Source organism: Anneissia japonica, unplaced genomic scaffold, assembly GCF_011630105.1.
Source record: "Anneissia japonica isolate Jap-2015-1 unplaced genomic scaffold, ASM1163010v1 scaffold718_len1063573_cov188, whole genome shotgun sequence".
Taxonomy (NCBI): domain Eukaryota; kingdom Metazoa; phylum Echinodermata; class Crinoidea; order Comatulida; family Comatulidae; genus Anneissia; species Anneissia japonica.
This window is the reverse complement of record NW_022727435.1, coordinates 293,340-308,210: the sequence shown is the minus strand read 5'-3', so window position 1 is coordinate 308,210 and position 14,871 is coordinate 293,340. Positions and strand designations below refer to the sequence as shown.

The following is a 14,871-nucleotide window of genomic DNA, read 5'->3' as shown; positions in this document are numbered from 1 at the left end:
ATGCGGTTTTCACATCCATCTGATGGACAATTAGATTTTCTTGCGCAGCAACCTGAGCAAGCATTCGAATGGAGGTAACATTTGCAGTGGGGGAAAAAGTCTCTTTGTAATCCACATTTTGCACTTGTGAATAGCCCTTTGCTACATATCTAGCTTTGTACTTTTCCTCCCCGTTTGAGGCTAGTTTAATGGCATAAACCCACCTACCACCTACTAAGGCCCTATCAGCAGGTTTATCTGTCAACACAAATGTATCATTCTCCAACAAAGAATCGTACTCATCTTTCATAGCCTTTTCCCATTCTTTACTTTCTGGGGATGACATAGCATCACTATAATTTGTTGGCACATATGACAAGCTATAGCAATAATCAATGGTGTAGTTTACACTGTCATTAACACTAGAGTTCAGTTCTGTATTATCCTGACCAGTATAGTCAGTTGTATAGTCTTCGAAATGCTTTGGTCTGTGACGCTCCCTCTGTGGACGTGCTTGGCCACCTGCAACTCCAGCATCTGGTGCTGGTGGCGCTGGGTGATCCTCACGGTCTTCTGTATCTGGAGTGGGCTGTGTGTCAACTTCAGGAATTTTGCATGGGACTAAGTCAGACTCAACATCATTCACAAATTTCACACATCTGACCCTACGTACAGTTTTAGACTCTGGTGAGTACACTAAATATGCAGGAGAGTTCCTATCATAACCTACGAAGTAGCCTGGATCACATCTTGCATCTAGCTTAGACTTATGACCCTCAATGTAAACATAACAACTTGCACCAAATTTATGTAGGTTACTCAAGTTTGGTTTTTCACCTGTAAGAGCCTCAACTGGAGTTTTACCAAGTCTAGGATTATAGCACCTATTCCTAACATAAGCGGCAGCCATTATAGCATAAGTCCACAGACTTTTAGGTAATTTGCTTTCTAACAACATACACCTAGCCATTTCAAGCAATGAGCGCCATGCCCTTTCTGCCGTACCATTCTGATGTGGAGAGTGGGGCGCTGAGAACTCATGTTTTATTTTGTTTTTACTCATTAATGACTTATACTCATTGCTACAATATTCACCAGCATTGTCTGATCTTAGTGATTTAATGTTACCATAGGGAGAGGAATCCGCTAAGAATTTCTCACTTGCTAACAAGGCATCACTCTTTTCTTTTAAGAAATACACAAACGTTGCACCACTGTAATCGTCAACAAAAGATATACAATAACAGAAACCTTCTTTAGCGACGGGCGTGACTGGCCCGGCTAAGTCACTGTGTACAAGTTGCAATGGTTTACTGGCCTTTTTATCCGGCTCCCTGTTACGATATTTTGTCATTTTACCTTCTACACAGGTGTTACACTCAGAAGCATCTTTGTCAGTAATTTTCATACCATCAACAACCTTTTCCAGCTTCAATATGTGATTGACATTGCAATGACCAAGTATCTTGTGCCAATCGTCAACAGAGTATGCACCAGTTTTAGAATTGATAGTGTTATTTAGGAAGAATAAGTTCCCCTGTTTAGAGATAGGAAATTTGGTCCCATCTGGTGCATGCATCTCTGATGAGTCCGGCCCAAAATTTACAGAAGCACCTATCTTGTTGGCTGACCCTACTGAAAATATGTTCTGTTCGTAAGACGGAATATACAATGCATTTTCTAGTATTATATCATGAGATTTACCACCAGAATCATGTATAGTTGTACTAGCAACACCTTTACCTCTAACTATACCGCTTGTCCGGCTACCATCGGCAAGCTCAATGAGGTGATTTTCTAGTTTGACACTCTCGTCAAGATCTATAAACTTTGACTTATCTTTGAAAATGTGTGACGTAGCACCTGTATCGACTAATAATGCATTTTCACTTATTTGAACACTGTTAGCAGAGTCTAGATCAACACCAACTTTAAAAACAAAAGAATGTTTCTGTTTATTTTCACCACTAGATGTCGCTGCTGTTTTAGCGCTGTCCTGTCGAATCTTCTTACTGCGGCACTCACTCGTGTTGTGCGATTTCTTCTTACAGTTTTCGCACTAACGACTGCGACCCTGCCCTTTGGGTTTCTGCGATTTGCTGCTTTTACACTCTGGAGATTTGTGGCCAGGTTTGCCACAAGCATAGCAGACGATCGATGAACCTTTGTTGGCCATGTGCATTACACTGTCCTCACTGGGGTGAGTGAGGGAGGATTTTGAAGCCTTTTCAGTCTCCTCGTGGCTCCTGAGGGCTTTCTTAAAGTCACTGAAGGTCATCGCTGATTCACGTTGCACGATAATTGTAGAGAACGTTTTGTACTCTGATGGGAGACCCTTCAGCACCATAGCTATTAGGAGAGTCACTAACAGTCTCTTTGGCCTGAGGGATTGGGCGGCTGTCTCTGCACGGAGAACATAGTCAGTTACAGTTTCACTAGGGGGCATCTTTAGAGATGTAAGTTCAGTATATAATGCCAAGATGCGTGGCTTACCGGTACCCAGGTAATGTCCTTTTAGTATCTGGAGTGCTTTCCTACCATTATCTGGAGCCTCATTTAGTACTAAGGATAAACTTTGGTCATCTAAACACTGGATCAATTCAGCAAATGCCACTGCATTCTTCGCCGAGTCATCTTCCTCTGGCTCTACGCCTCCTGGAGGAAGGATGGTAGCATGCAACTTTTGTATACGCATGTACCCTAAAAACTTTACTTCCCATAGCTTATATCTGCTTTCTTCACCATCAAACAGTATACGCTGCCTGGGCCCATAACCTGTTGCACTCATATTTACTATTTGGAGTAATGGTGGATGAGCTTTTAGTCAAGATTTAACAAGATAAAATAACAACACATGTAACTGCTTCAACTGTTTATTATAAAGTGTCAAGAAAAACGGAAATGACATAAGCTGACCTATTTACAAACTCTAGGTGGCGGTAATGTATGACACAGTGGAACATGCGATATTATTAACTATAGAGGTCGCTACGTGATGGTAAAGTTTATAATCTAACAATTATCAATTCCGCAAGCGTAAAAAATTCGGGAAATATTGATGCGGGAATAAATTTTTTTCCGCATCAATTATTTCAACAGCATAACAATATTTTGTTATTTTAAATACATTTTCCTTAAAAAACCAATAAATTAAACCTGTTTTTATACAATATTTACTATTGTTTCGTTTGAATAATGAATGACAGGAGTCAGCATAAATTAATCGGTTTGCTTTATTTTCAAACAAGCACCAGCAGTCAGGTTCGAAAACCTGTAATAAACAAAACATTCAAAGAAATGCAAAAAATAAGCTAAACATGCATATTCAAGACACTAAACACCGACGTTGGCGGCGTCCTCTAACTCCAGCTGCATGTTATACTCTCGCGATTTCAATCAATGTATTTTACTATAGCATAACAAAATCAATAAATGACAATTAACTCTTCTGTAGTTATTATCTGATTAATCGGTACCACATACTGTATGGTGTCACTAGAAAAGCCATCAATCACATATGTGAGCTGGAAACTTAAATCGTAAACATGAGCTAGTATTTAGGCCTACATCTACACACGTGATAACTATTAACTCCGGCCAAAAGATAGTTAGGCCTAGACTAATCCCGTAGGGTGAAACTAGCGCGGCAATAAACCTACGCTAGCTCACCTTACAACAGTACGGTATTAACATGAATAACGGGAAAGAATATGTTAAACGTTCTATCTATATGAATCTACTATGTGTTAATTAATTACACACGTCTAGCATCTCTTAAGTTATATCATTATAAACGAAATCTCAATTCAACGCTAATACCCGATTCACACGTACAACAATCTTACCAAATGTAACAAATGTAACCAAAAGTAACATTTTACGGCACGTGTGAAAGTACCTCCGTGTAATATCCTTGTAAAATCTCGGAACGTCTCGGTAATCTTTACCAGCCTCGCTGAGGCTGGTAAAGCTTCCGAGATGTAGCATGGATGGATCTGCGCATGCGCAGGGATTTCAACACAACAAAAATCTACTGTGTTTCACAGGGTTCTTTGAATTTTCTTCCTTCTGCAGACGATTCTGATCCACTAGAAATAGATAGGCCTAGTTTTTTCTCAATGATGAATGAATTACCCTTGTTATTGATGTTAATTAGTAATGGTAGAAGAAGATATACATAAAATCGTCGGGATGGTGTTAGTATTATTACTAGTATTATCAAGAGTCAACAGATACGTTGAAAGCTATGCCTAGTTTAGTAGTAGTAGTACAGCAGTTGTTAATGTTTACTGTGATGGTGGGTTCAACAGTCCATCTGTGACAGGGGTTCTCAATTAGGCCTAGGCTAGACCTATATCGCAGTAGGGGGAAAAATGATTCATTGAATGGCGCTAATGCACTTTCGCACCTAACTTTTAATTCTTAATATTTTTAACTGAATTTTCTTCTCACAGTCACAACACATAATTATAAAACATTGTTACATTATTCAACCACTCATAAAGTACATTTTTTCAACAAAAAGATACCTTTATAAATATAGGTTGATACAGGGTTCCCGCGCTTGCTAGCACGACGACGAGCTGTACTTCTTTGCAATCAAGTAAGAAATTGCCAGAATGTCCGAGTCAATTCTTAAATTTTGAAACCATTAAAGGCCAGTCTTATAATTTTAATTGGAATTTTTCCATGAAACATCCAACAACAAAATGTGGCATCATGCAGTACCATCTTTTTGAACTTTCTTGTCGTAATCGAGGTTAATCGAACCGACGTTTGTCATTGGCTTTAATAGTTGTTTTTTTTTATTTAGAGCTAGGCCGCTAGGCCCTATTTTTCGATCTGTGTACGCATTTGGATCATTACAAATTTTTGTAATTAGTAATTATTGTACGTGTGAATTTCATGTGAACACACAAACAGCACCATACAATATAAACAATGACAATACGGCAAATAGATAAGTTTTCATAAACGTTTAATAAAAAAACTTCACGCTGTAAACTCAAGACATTCTGGCAATTTCTTACTGATTACAAAATGGCAGCCGCTCACCATGCTAGCGAACACAGATTCGCTGTACTTATTTGTGGGCTTATTTGTTGAAAAGGGTACTTTGTGAGTGGTTAAATCATGTGAACATGTTTGTTAATTATAGGTTGTGACTGTGAGAACATTGAGGTATAAACTTCAAGAATTAAAAGTTCTGGCAATTTCTTAATGATCGCAAAATGGCAGCCGCTCGTCGTGCTAGCGAACGCAGATTCGCTGTACTTATTTGTGGGCTTATTTGTTGAAAAAGGTACTTTGTGAGTAGTTAAATCAGGTGAAAATGTTTGTTAATTATATGTTGTGACTGTGAGAAGAACGTTGAGGTAAAAAATTAAGAATTAAAAGTTAGGTGCAAAAGTGCATTAGCGCCTCATTGAGTAAACACTGAATAAATTTTACACGACCTCGGCATTACCTTACAGACGCGTGTGAATACTTTTTATCTCGGTAGGAATAACTCGGGAGGGATCGCTCGGTTACAATTTGTTACTTTTTGTTAAATTTAACTTCACGTGTGAATCGGGTATAAGGTGACTCGGTAAACTCACTACTACGGCTATGGAATCCACTATAGAAACACCCCCAGATAATAAATCAAATTTCGCACTCTGCGAAACACTCCACCCACCTACTAAGCAAAATATCAGAACCTTATGACAATTTTCCAGTCACTGAATTTAGGATTTAATTACTAGTAATCATAACAAATTAAAAGCCTAAACGATCATAAAATAACAATCAGATCCGCTAGTAACTCAAGCTCCATACATTACTATATGTCTACACCAAGCTATTGTTCTTCAACTGGTATCAGCAAAATCAGTCTCTGCACTGCTCGCTTCACGTGGCTCGACCTTCGTAGTCTTCAACTCGACACTCCTCACCAATCCTCTTGAGTCTGGAAAAACTTCAGAAACTCTACCAAGTCGCCACTGTCCTCTCTTCACGTTCTCCTCCTTAATAACCACAACATCTCCCTTCTTCAAATTACGATGTTCCATATGCCATCTTTTTCTCACGATAAGTGTAGGAAAGTAATCCTGTGTCCACTTCTGCCAGAATTGGTCAGTCAATCTCTGAACAAATCTCAATCTTTGTGCATTATTACCCAGCTTACACCAGGGTCCACTTGGAGGTCTCACAGATGAACGTCCGAGAAGAAGATTATTTGGACATAAGTAATTACTTTCTGGGCTCGTAGGATGCTTGCCAATAGGTCGCTCATTCATCAAGTTTGCAATTTCATAAAGCACTGTCTGCAACTCCTCGTACGACAACACCTGCTCTCCTATGACATGGAATAACGACTTCTTAACTCCTCGAATTAAACTCTTGGTGACACCATTCTGCCATGGTGCGTCTGGTGTGGAAAATGTCCACTCAACTCCATGACGAACTCTGAACCCTTTGATACTCTCCTTCGCTGCGACTAGTTGACTGCCACAATCACTGAATATTTCATTCGGGTATCCTCTTATGGATACAAACCGTCTAACACCTTCAAAAAGGAATCCTCACTATAATCCGTCATCAAGTCTAAATGAACTGATCTTGTAACAAGGCAATTGAATATTACTCCGTAGGCCTTGCCTCTCACTCGCTTTTGGACTTCTCCCTTGACTTTCAGTGGTCCAAACAAATCACATCCTACCGAACTCCAAGGTGGCGAAGGTTTCAGCCTCTGCAAGGGCAAGGGTGCCATTTGCTGCCTTATTTCTTCACCTTCAAACTTCCTACATCGGATGCAGCTATGTCTTATACTGGTTACTAACCGCCTAAGTCGCACCACCCAATAATGTGATCTGATCTTAGTCATCGTTGTTTCAACACCATTATGGCCGTCATCGTGTGTCATTACAGCGTACAACTTAGTAAACTCGTGATCATGTGGCAGCAGAGGAACCATTTCGTGGTTGTTACTGAAATGCACATGTTCCTTTGCCCGATCAACGACAATAACATCATCTTCTCGAAGTCGTGGACCTAAGCTACCATACCTTTTGAGGAACTTAGGATACTCTTTGTGCATTAGGTCTCGCATAGGTTTCTGAGCTTCCAATCCAATATAGCTCCGCTCCTTTTAGTTTCTCTGCTGTTACCATCAGCGATGCTGACTTGAAACTCTTACATTTCAGAACCTCCAGGACAATAGCCGTCACTCTTAGTAACTTTGAGTAGCTGCTAAACTTTGAATCTGGATAGAATCATTAGATGTCTGTTTTACTTCCACTGTCATCACAACACCAATTCTCTCTGGGATTTCTTGAGTGCACCTTTGGGAAATTGGCCATTCACTGACTGGCCTACTCAGGAACTCTGGACCCATTTGCCATCTGCTCCGTTCGGACAGCGCACTTGGAAAACCTCCTCTAGATATCAAATCCGCCATATTAGACTCCCCCGGTATCCACCACCAGTCTTGTGGATCGGAGAGCTGTTGAATCTCCCCGACCCGGGTGGTTACAAAAGTCTTGAAACCATAACTCTCCTTCTGTACCATGGCTCTTACTATTTGGCTGTCCACAACGTAGAAAACTCTCTCAAACTCCATACTGGTCTCATCTTTGATTGTCTTAGCTAAACGAACACTTAACACTGCTGCGCTAAGTTCTAACCTTACTATGGTTGTTATTTGTATAGGTGCCACCCTACTCTTGCTTGCCATGAGCCTCACGGAGTAGGTACCATCTTCGCATTCATACTGTACATAGGCCACGGTTCCCATTGCTCTTTCCAATGCGTCTGAAAACAATATCAGGAGTGGTTTTACCCTTTCCTTTACGTTGCTCGGTTTAATGCACCTCTATATTTGGACTTGACTGCACGTTCTAATGTCGTCGAACAACGCCAACCACTCTTTAGCATCTGCTTCTGCTATCCGTGCATCCCAAGCTAGCTTTTCTCCCCATAATTTCCGCAACAATATCTTCGCTCTTACCGTAACTGGTGACAACAGCCCGAGGGGGGTCAAACACGGCATTCATTCGGCTGAAACACCTTCTCTTTGTCAATCCATCCGTTAAGTCATCTACCACATTGCCGCACGCCACGCTCAATTTGTCTGCTATTGGCTCCCACTTCAAGCCCAGTACCTTCAATGCTTCAAACTCGTTCGAAGAATTGCTGGAAATGATCCACCTTTTAATCTTGAAATTCCCCGACTCCAATACATTATCCATTTGCTCTGTCTTCTTTAGCGCCTTTTCCTCACTCTCACAGGAGTCCAGAACGTCGTCCATGTAAACGTTCTCCATAAGAACGTTTCACTCATTTTCGCCATCTTATGCAATGCACTGATTGCGATCGTTTATCACCAAAATTTACTGCGGTCACGCAATATGTACTAGGTGTTCTCCCAACCTCCATATTTTTCCACAAAAACCTGTGACAATGCTGGTCCAACATAGTTATCCCTACACTGTGATACATTTTTCGTATATCACCTACTATTGCCGTTCTCTCCCGCCGGAATCTCAATAAGACACCTAACAAACGGTTGTTGAGATCTGGTCCCTTTGCCCAGTAGTTGTTTAGTAGTAGTTCGCACTGCTATCAAAAACTATCCTCAGTGGTGTACTCTCACTATCCGGCTTAGGAACTGCGTGATGGGCTATATAATGAACCGGTCCACGGTACTCATGCAACTCTGTGTCAGACACCTCTTAGGCTACCTCTCTCTCAATCATGTCCTGTATCTGTTCATTGTACAGCTTCGCCTTTTCTGGATCTTTACTCAAACGTTTCTCTAACGAGTGAAGTTTTTAACGCTCCTCCTGCAACGTGAACTCCTTTGCACCTAATGGGCATTTACCACATTTACATCCACCACACTTAGGGTTACACCGAACTCCAATACTCTCGATAGTCAAGAACTGATTATAAAGGGTATCAACTTGCGTCAAATGTATAGCTGCTAACGATTCACTCTCGCAAACTGGATGCCATCCTCCTACGCATTTACCAAATGGACTGGTACTCAACATTAGATTACCCACCACCTTTATCTTCTGAGGTTGAAGATTGGCGTAGTCTAAGCCGATCAACAGCTCTACTCTGCCCACAGGTCTATTAACTGTCCTCCAATCCACCTTCAGTAAACCGGCTAGTCGCTTGACATCCTGAACCCTTAAGTCACTGGTAACGCTCTCCATACCATATGCTTTAACCTTCACAATATCTCCACTTCTGTCTTTCAATAGTATTTCGTACAACTTTGTTTCTACTACGTTTTCTTCTCCGCCTACCTTGGTTAGTTTTATCTCTACATGATCTCCTTTAGCACCAACTCTTCTTGCAGCCTCATGTGTTATTATTGATGCTGTTGCTCCACTATCAAATATTGTGTTAAGCGTCGTCCCATTTCTAGCTTTAACAGCAATCGCCATCAGCATACAACCTCCAGGCTTAAAAACCGCACCATTCCGTTTCACCTCCCTTGGCTTCTCGGGATGTTGAAAGTGAATAGATGGATGGTGTTTTCTCTGGCAACCATCTTTCCCACAGTATCCTTTCTTACATTTAAATACACCATGACCTGGTTTCAAACATCGGAAACATGCTCTCTTTTCCTTAACTCGTTGTATTCTGTCACTCACAGCTTTCGCCAGGTATGCTCTGCAGTCTTCTGTCGTGTGCTGGGCACTATCGTGGATCAGACACGTATTGTTAGCTAGTAGTGGTTCACGAACATCAGCCGTATGCACTGATGCAGTTGGTTTGGTACGCTGGCTTGTGATATGGCAGCTACGCAGACTCTCTATAGAGTATTCTACACTCTTCCTTTCCTCTTCCAAGAAACTCAATAAACCGGACATCTTCTCAGTTTCTCCGATTTTATTTTTCTCATCATGTATGTTTCGTACCCATCTAACACATCGTCCGGTAATTTCTTCTCTATTTCTCCAACCACTCGAGAATTGGCCATTTCCTTCTCCAAGCCAGCTCTCTCCAAATTTCGGTAGCTAACCTCCACTAGATCGATGAATTCCACCAACTTTCTATCTTCACCCTCCTTTACCGCTCTATGCTTTACCAAATCACCTACTACTACATCCACCAGCTTTGATCTATTACCATATCTGTCGTTTAACCTCTTCGACATCTTTTCAATCTTGTCCTCCGCCGGCATAACAACTTTCATTGGCTCACTACCTAAACAACTTCTCAATGTATACGATAACTGGTCACTATGTGTCGTTGGTTTCACAAACCTCTGAAAGTCCTCTTTAAATCTTAAATATAGCTTTACATCCCCATTAAATTTAGGGAGCTCCATTTTCTTCAACTGCATACGAGGTTCTGTAGTCACCACTTTCGCCTTAGACTCTTTGGTTCCCACCTCATGAAATATATCCTTCGCATCTCCTTATACATGTCTCTAAACTCATCTAACCATTTATCTTCCTGATCCTCATCCTCTTCCTCTACTTTGTTGATCACCGCATCGTGAGCTGTAGGTTAGGCCAGCACTCCTTAAACTCCGCATCTAGTTCCTCAATATAGCCAGTAGAGATTTTTTATGCCAATGCCGATCTTAATGAGTCAGCCTGACTCACAAAGTTTCTCTTGCATGCTCTCCGTGCTCTCTTTGCATCCTCCATGATATGTTTTATCTCTAGGTTTAGCAGCAAAATTGCTTACCTCCCTTTAGGTTGTTACTCTCTTCAGCTGGTTGAGCTGACGTTTTCGAATGTTTCGTTTGAATAATGAATGACAGAAGTCAGCATAAATTAATCGGTTTGCTTTATTTTCAAACAAGCACCAGCAGTCAGGTTCGAAAACCTGTAATAAACAAAACATTCAAAGAAATGCAAAAAATAAGCTAAACATGCATATTCAAGACACTAAACCCCGACGTTGGCGGCGTCCTCTAACTCCAGCTACATGTTACAGTATACTCTCGCGATCTCAATCAATGTATTTTACTATAGCATAACAAAATCAATAAATGAAAATTAACTCTTCTGTAATTATTATCTGATTAATCGGTACCACATACTGTAAGGTTTCACTAGAAAAGCCATCAATCACATATGTGAGCTGGAAACTTAAATCGTAAACATGAGCTAGTATTTAGGCCTACACCTACGCTTATTAAGCTTCCGCATCCTGCAACAACCACACTACCAACGGAACTGTGTTGGCGCGCCATACTTTCTATTGTTCAAAATCTGGCGGCCGAAATGATTTGACCTGACCTTAACTTATATCATTATAAACGAAATCTCAATTCAACGCTAAGTTGACTCGGTAAACTCACTACTACGGCTATGGAAACTCCTATAGAAACACCAAATATAAACAGTCCCCTTCCTCATCGATAAAAACAAAGGCGAAATAGGCTTATTGTTCCAATTTAAAAATAAACGCCCTTCATCATTTTTTAGATCATATAGAGTAATAATCTAATAATATTTTCTATGTGCTTTTATAATACAGCAGTACTACTGTTCTCTTGATTAATTTATGCTGTAGGCCCAGGGCCGTCACCAGCTTTTTTCAAGGGGGGGGGGTGCTTTTGGAAAAAAAAATTAACAACTCCAATGTCAGGCAGCGGTGCTGGTGTTGCAGATATGAGCTGTTCAAAACTAATGTACTGCCTACTGGTTACTATAGACAAGGTTGACCAAAGCCATTTTCCTAGGATGCAGTTCAGCAAACCTATTTATAATCTTGTCTGTCATGGGGATCGGATAGTTATAATTAATATGAAATAATGTCAGCGAAGACAACCGCTCCATGCCCATTGTTGCCCGGGTGTAGTGATGGAGTCGACGAAGGACACTGGCTGACCGCTCGCACTCTGCACTCGTCACCGGTAATGTACATGCTAGTTTAAGCAAGACATACATGTTTGGAAACCTCAACTTGGCACACACTCTAATGGCAAGAGAAGCAGGGGCGGATTTAGGAGGGGGGGCGGCCCGGCCCTGGCCCCCCCCCCTTTTTGGGAGGTAAAAAAAAGGGGAAAAAAGAAAAAAAGAAAGAAAAAGAAAAAAATTATAGCCCACAACGCCTCAAATGTTATTTTCGGGCGTCTAGAACACAAAAATTTCCCCCTAGGACATTGTTGTCTCGATCGGCCCAAATTTCGGCCCCCTTTCGGCCCCCCCCCCTTTTGGACATCTCTGGATCCGCCCCTGAGAAGGGGAATCAGGTGGGTTTGGGTGATGCTGGAATCCGGCTCTCCAGCGTTCATACTCTTCCTGCACCAATCCTGGTGATGGCAGATCATCTGTATACATCTCTACCAGGCTGTCAATGTCGCACTTACGCTTCACTGCAACTTGTGGAACTAAACATAGTAGTTTACTTGCCCTCTTGGATAGATCTAAAAATAAAAGCGAACAAATATTGTACTTATACGTATTTTGATAACATTTCCAGGACCAAAATCCAGTTGAAACTAATTAAAGCAAAATCAAATGGAACCAGTTGGCCAACTGGTAAGGTTTCAATAGGGAAATTGGAACAGCTTGTTCCAATTGAAACCAGTTGCCAATTGGTTACGATTAAAACCAATTGGGCAACTGGAACCAACTGATTTCAAGTTGATTTTGGTCCTAGGTTATTTGCTATTTAGTTTGGATGTTTGGATATCACTAATTTCAAAACAGTTGTTAACATATATTTTGTTCAGTTGAATATGCTAGTCACCCCTATGTAACCAAGAATTCACAAAACCAGGCAAATCCCGATAGCTGATTTGTTGTATGCAAGCGCCTAGCTCTAGCTAGGCAAGGTCTAGTTTAGCCTAGGGCCAGGGTAGGGCATAGCTCTAGGGCATAGCTCTGGACGATATTCGGACCCCGGCCGACGCGACGCGCGATTGACGAATGAATTCGCTGTGCCCAGCAGCCTACTGAAGCTCACTCACAATCACACTTCTTAGTTAGCTCCAGGTTAGCTCGCTGAACTCCAGACTTTTTGCAGTCAAGTGAGTCACTAGGCCAGACACTAGGCCCTAGGCCTAATTTACACTCAGGCCCTACAACATTTTAAATTTTATTATACTTAAGTTAAATCCTAAAATGGCTGATATTTTATTAATTGAGGGAAAAATACGACAAAACTTACCAGGACAAGTAAACAAGATGCCTCGCCTCGCACGTTGGGATTGAAAAATGTAGGCCTAGGCGCGCGTGGGCCGGCTGCACGTAGCGCGTCTTATTTGTGATAAAAGGTCACAATGAGAGTACGATCGAAGCACTTTTCGTTATTTATTCTTTTTTTAGCTTCGGTGTGAACTGAGTAGATCTGGTAGACTGCTATTATGAATGAAGAGTTGTAAATTAATTTCTCTACACGTAAAATTCTTGTCTATATCAATCTCCAAAGTTTTAACACCTGCAATGATACCCAGAATGCTTTGCAGGCTTGTGACGTAAGAATCGGAAAACATTGGAGAATCCCGAGAGTTCACCAACTAACGATCTATTTATAGGTGGTCTTTTTCATGATGCGCATGTTTACAATGTACCTGTAGCAGTACTACCATCTGTAAATTTGTATATAGGATCTGTGTGTAAATAATACCTTGCATTTTTTAGCTAATATCCCAACTTCATGGGTTATACACCAAGCTTAGGAAGGTCATTTACCTTAAGGTCATTTGCCTTAATTCAAGTGACCACACATCATTTGGGAATGTTGATGAGGTACTAGACAAGGACAGGCAATTACTAATCCTTATTGGTCAGGTGGTATGAAAAGTGATGCTATATCACATACATTTGTACTTTTACAGACACTCCTCAGTTTGTCCAACCTGAGTACACATTACTTTCGCTTTCTATCAATTTGTATATATCATCAACTTGTTTCTCAAGTGTTTTTGTAAAATTACGCTTTTCACTTGGAATAAATTGTACAGTTGTACATATAAATTAGTGTGGTGTATTTTTATCATCTCATCGTACACTTACACTAAATACCATTATTAGATAGACACAAATCTCGATGATTTCGACTCGACGGCGGGATTTTCAGAACGCCGCTATTGTGATTCAAATTAGGAGTGGAAGAACTCTTCTCAAAGAATGGTTCCCCACCCCCTCCCCACCCCCTACCAATTTCTTTTTCTTTTTTTCTTCTTTTTATATTTTTTTAAAATTTAAAATTTTATTTATTTTTTATTTTATTTTTTTGGGTGTGGAGGGGGTGCGTTCGCACACTCCGCACCCCCCTGGCGACGCCACGGAGGCCTAAATGTTTTGGAACAAAACAAAATGCTGAAAACATGTTCTAACAGAGTAAGCACATGGAGTGCAGTCATCGAAATGAATTGCGTAGTTGAAGTTTGGGAAGAAGGGAGATAGAAGCACAAAATACCAAAGGATCTGGGAATAAGCAACTTTTCCAAAAGGTATCCGACAATCTTGTCTCTTATACACATCTGGAGATCGTATAAGAGACAAATTTAATAAAATGGAAATAAAGTTAGGCCTACAGTGACTCTGAGCTCCTCTCAAAATGTTACACATGCATAAATGCCAAGAACATGGTTTTATAATCTGAATGATCGTATTTCAGGAACTTTTTCTTTCGGTGTGGTATATGAACATGTGCCGAGAACATAATGTTACGAAAACATTTTATGCCGAGTACATAATCTGAACGCCGTGGCTAGAGATACGGTACCGTATCGGAACATCCGATTGCTAATGGTACGGTAAATGATATTGCGTCATGATTAGCCAATAGAAATGACCGACGCGATTTTAGCTTTTTTGCAAAGTCGACGTCGCGATCATGAGAAACGTGTGGCGTGAACAGTTACGATCAAATTTATGTCATAAAACTTTAGGCCCATCTCATGTATTTCGATTGGGGCTTATCGCA

The 14,871-nt window shown here is 40.8% G+C and overlaps 2 protein-coding genes across 2 annotated transcripts; both read right to left on the bottom strand.

Moving 5' to 3' along the window:
- Nucleotides 1-5,831: 5,831 nt before the first annotated feature.
- Nucleotides 5,832-7,072, bottom strand: LOC117113734. The gene is made up of 2 exons (XM_033257177.1): nt 6,622-7,072; nt 5,832-6,529 (listed from the first exon to the last, which is right to left on the bottom strand). Exons 1-2 carry the CDS (start codon nt 7,070-7,072, stop codon nt 5,832-5,834), a joined length of 1,149 nt encoding a protein of 382 aa, XP_033113068.1.
- A 1,720-nt stretch (nt 7,073-8,792) lies between these two features.
- Nucleotides 8,793-9,845, bottom strand: LOC117113733. The gene has a single exon (XM_033257176.1). It carries the CDS (start codon nt 9,843-9,845, stop codon nt 8,793-8,795), a length of 1,053 nt encoding a protein of 350 aa, XP_033113067.1.
- Between the last annotated feature and the right edge of the window lie 5,026 nt (nt 9,846-14,871).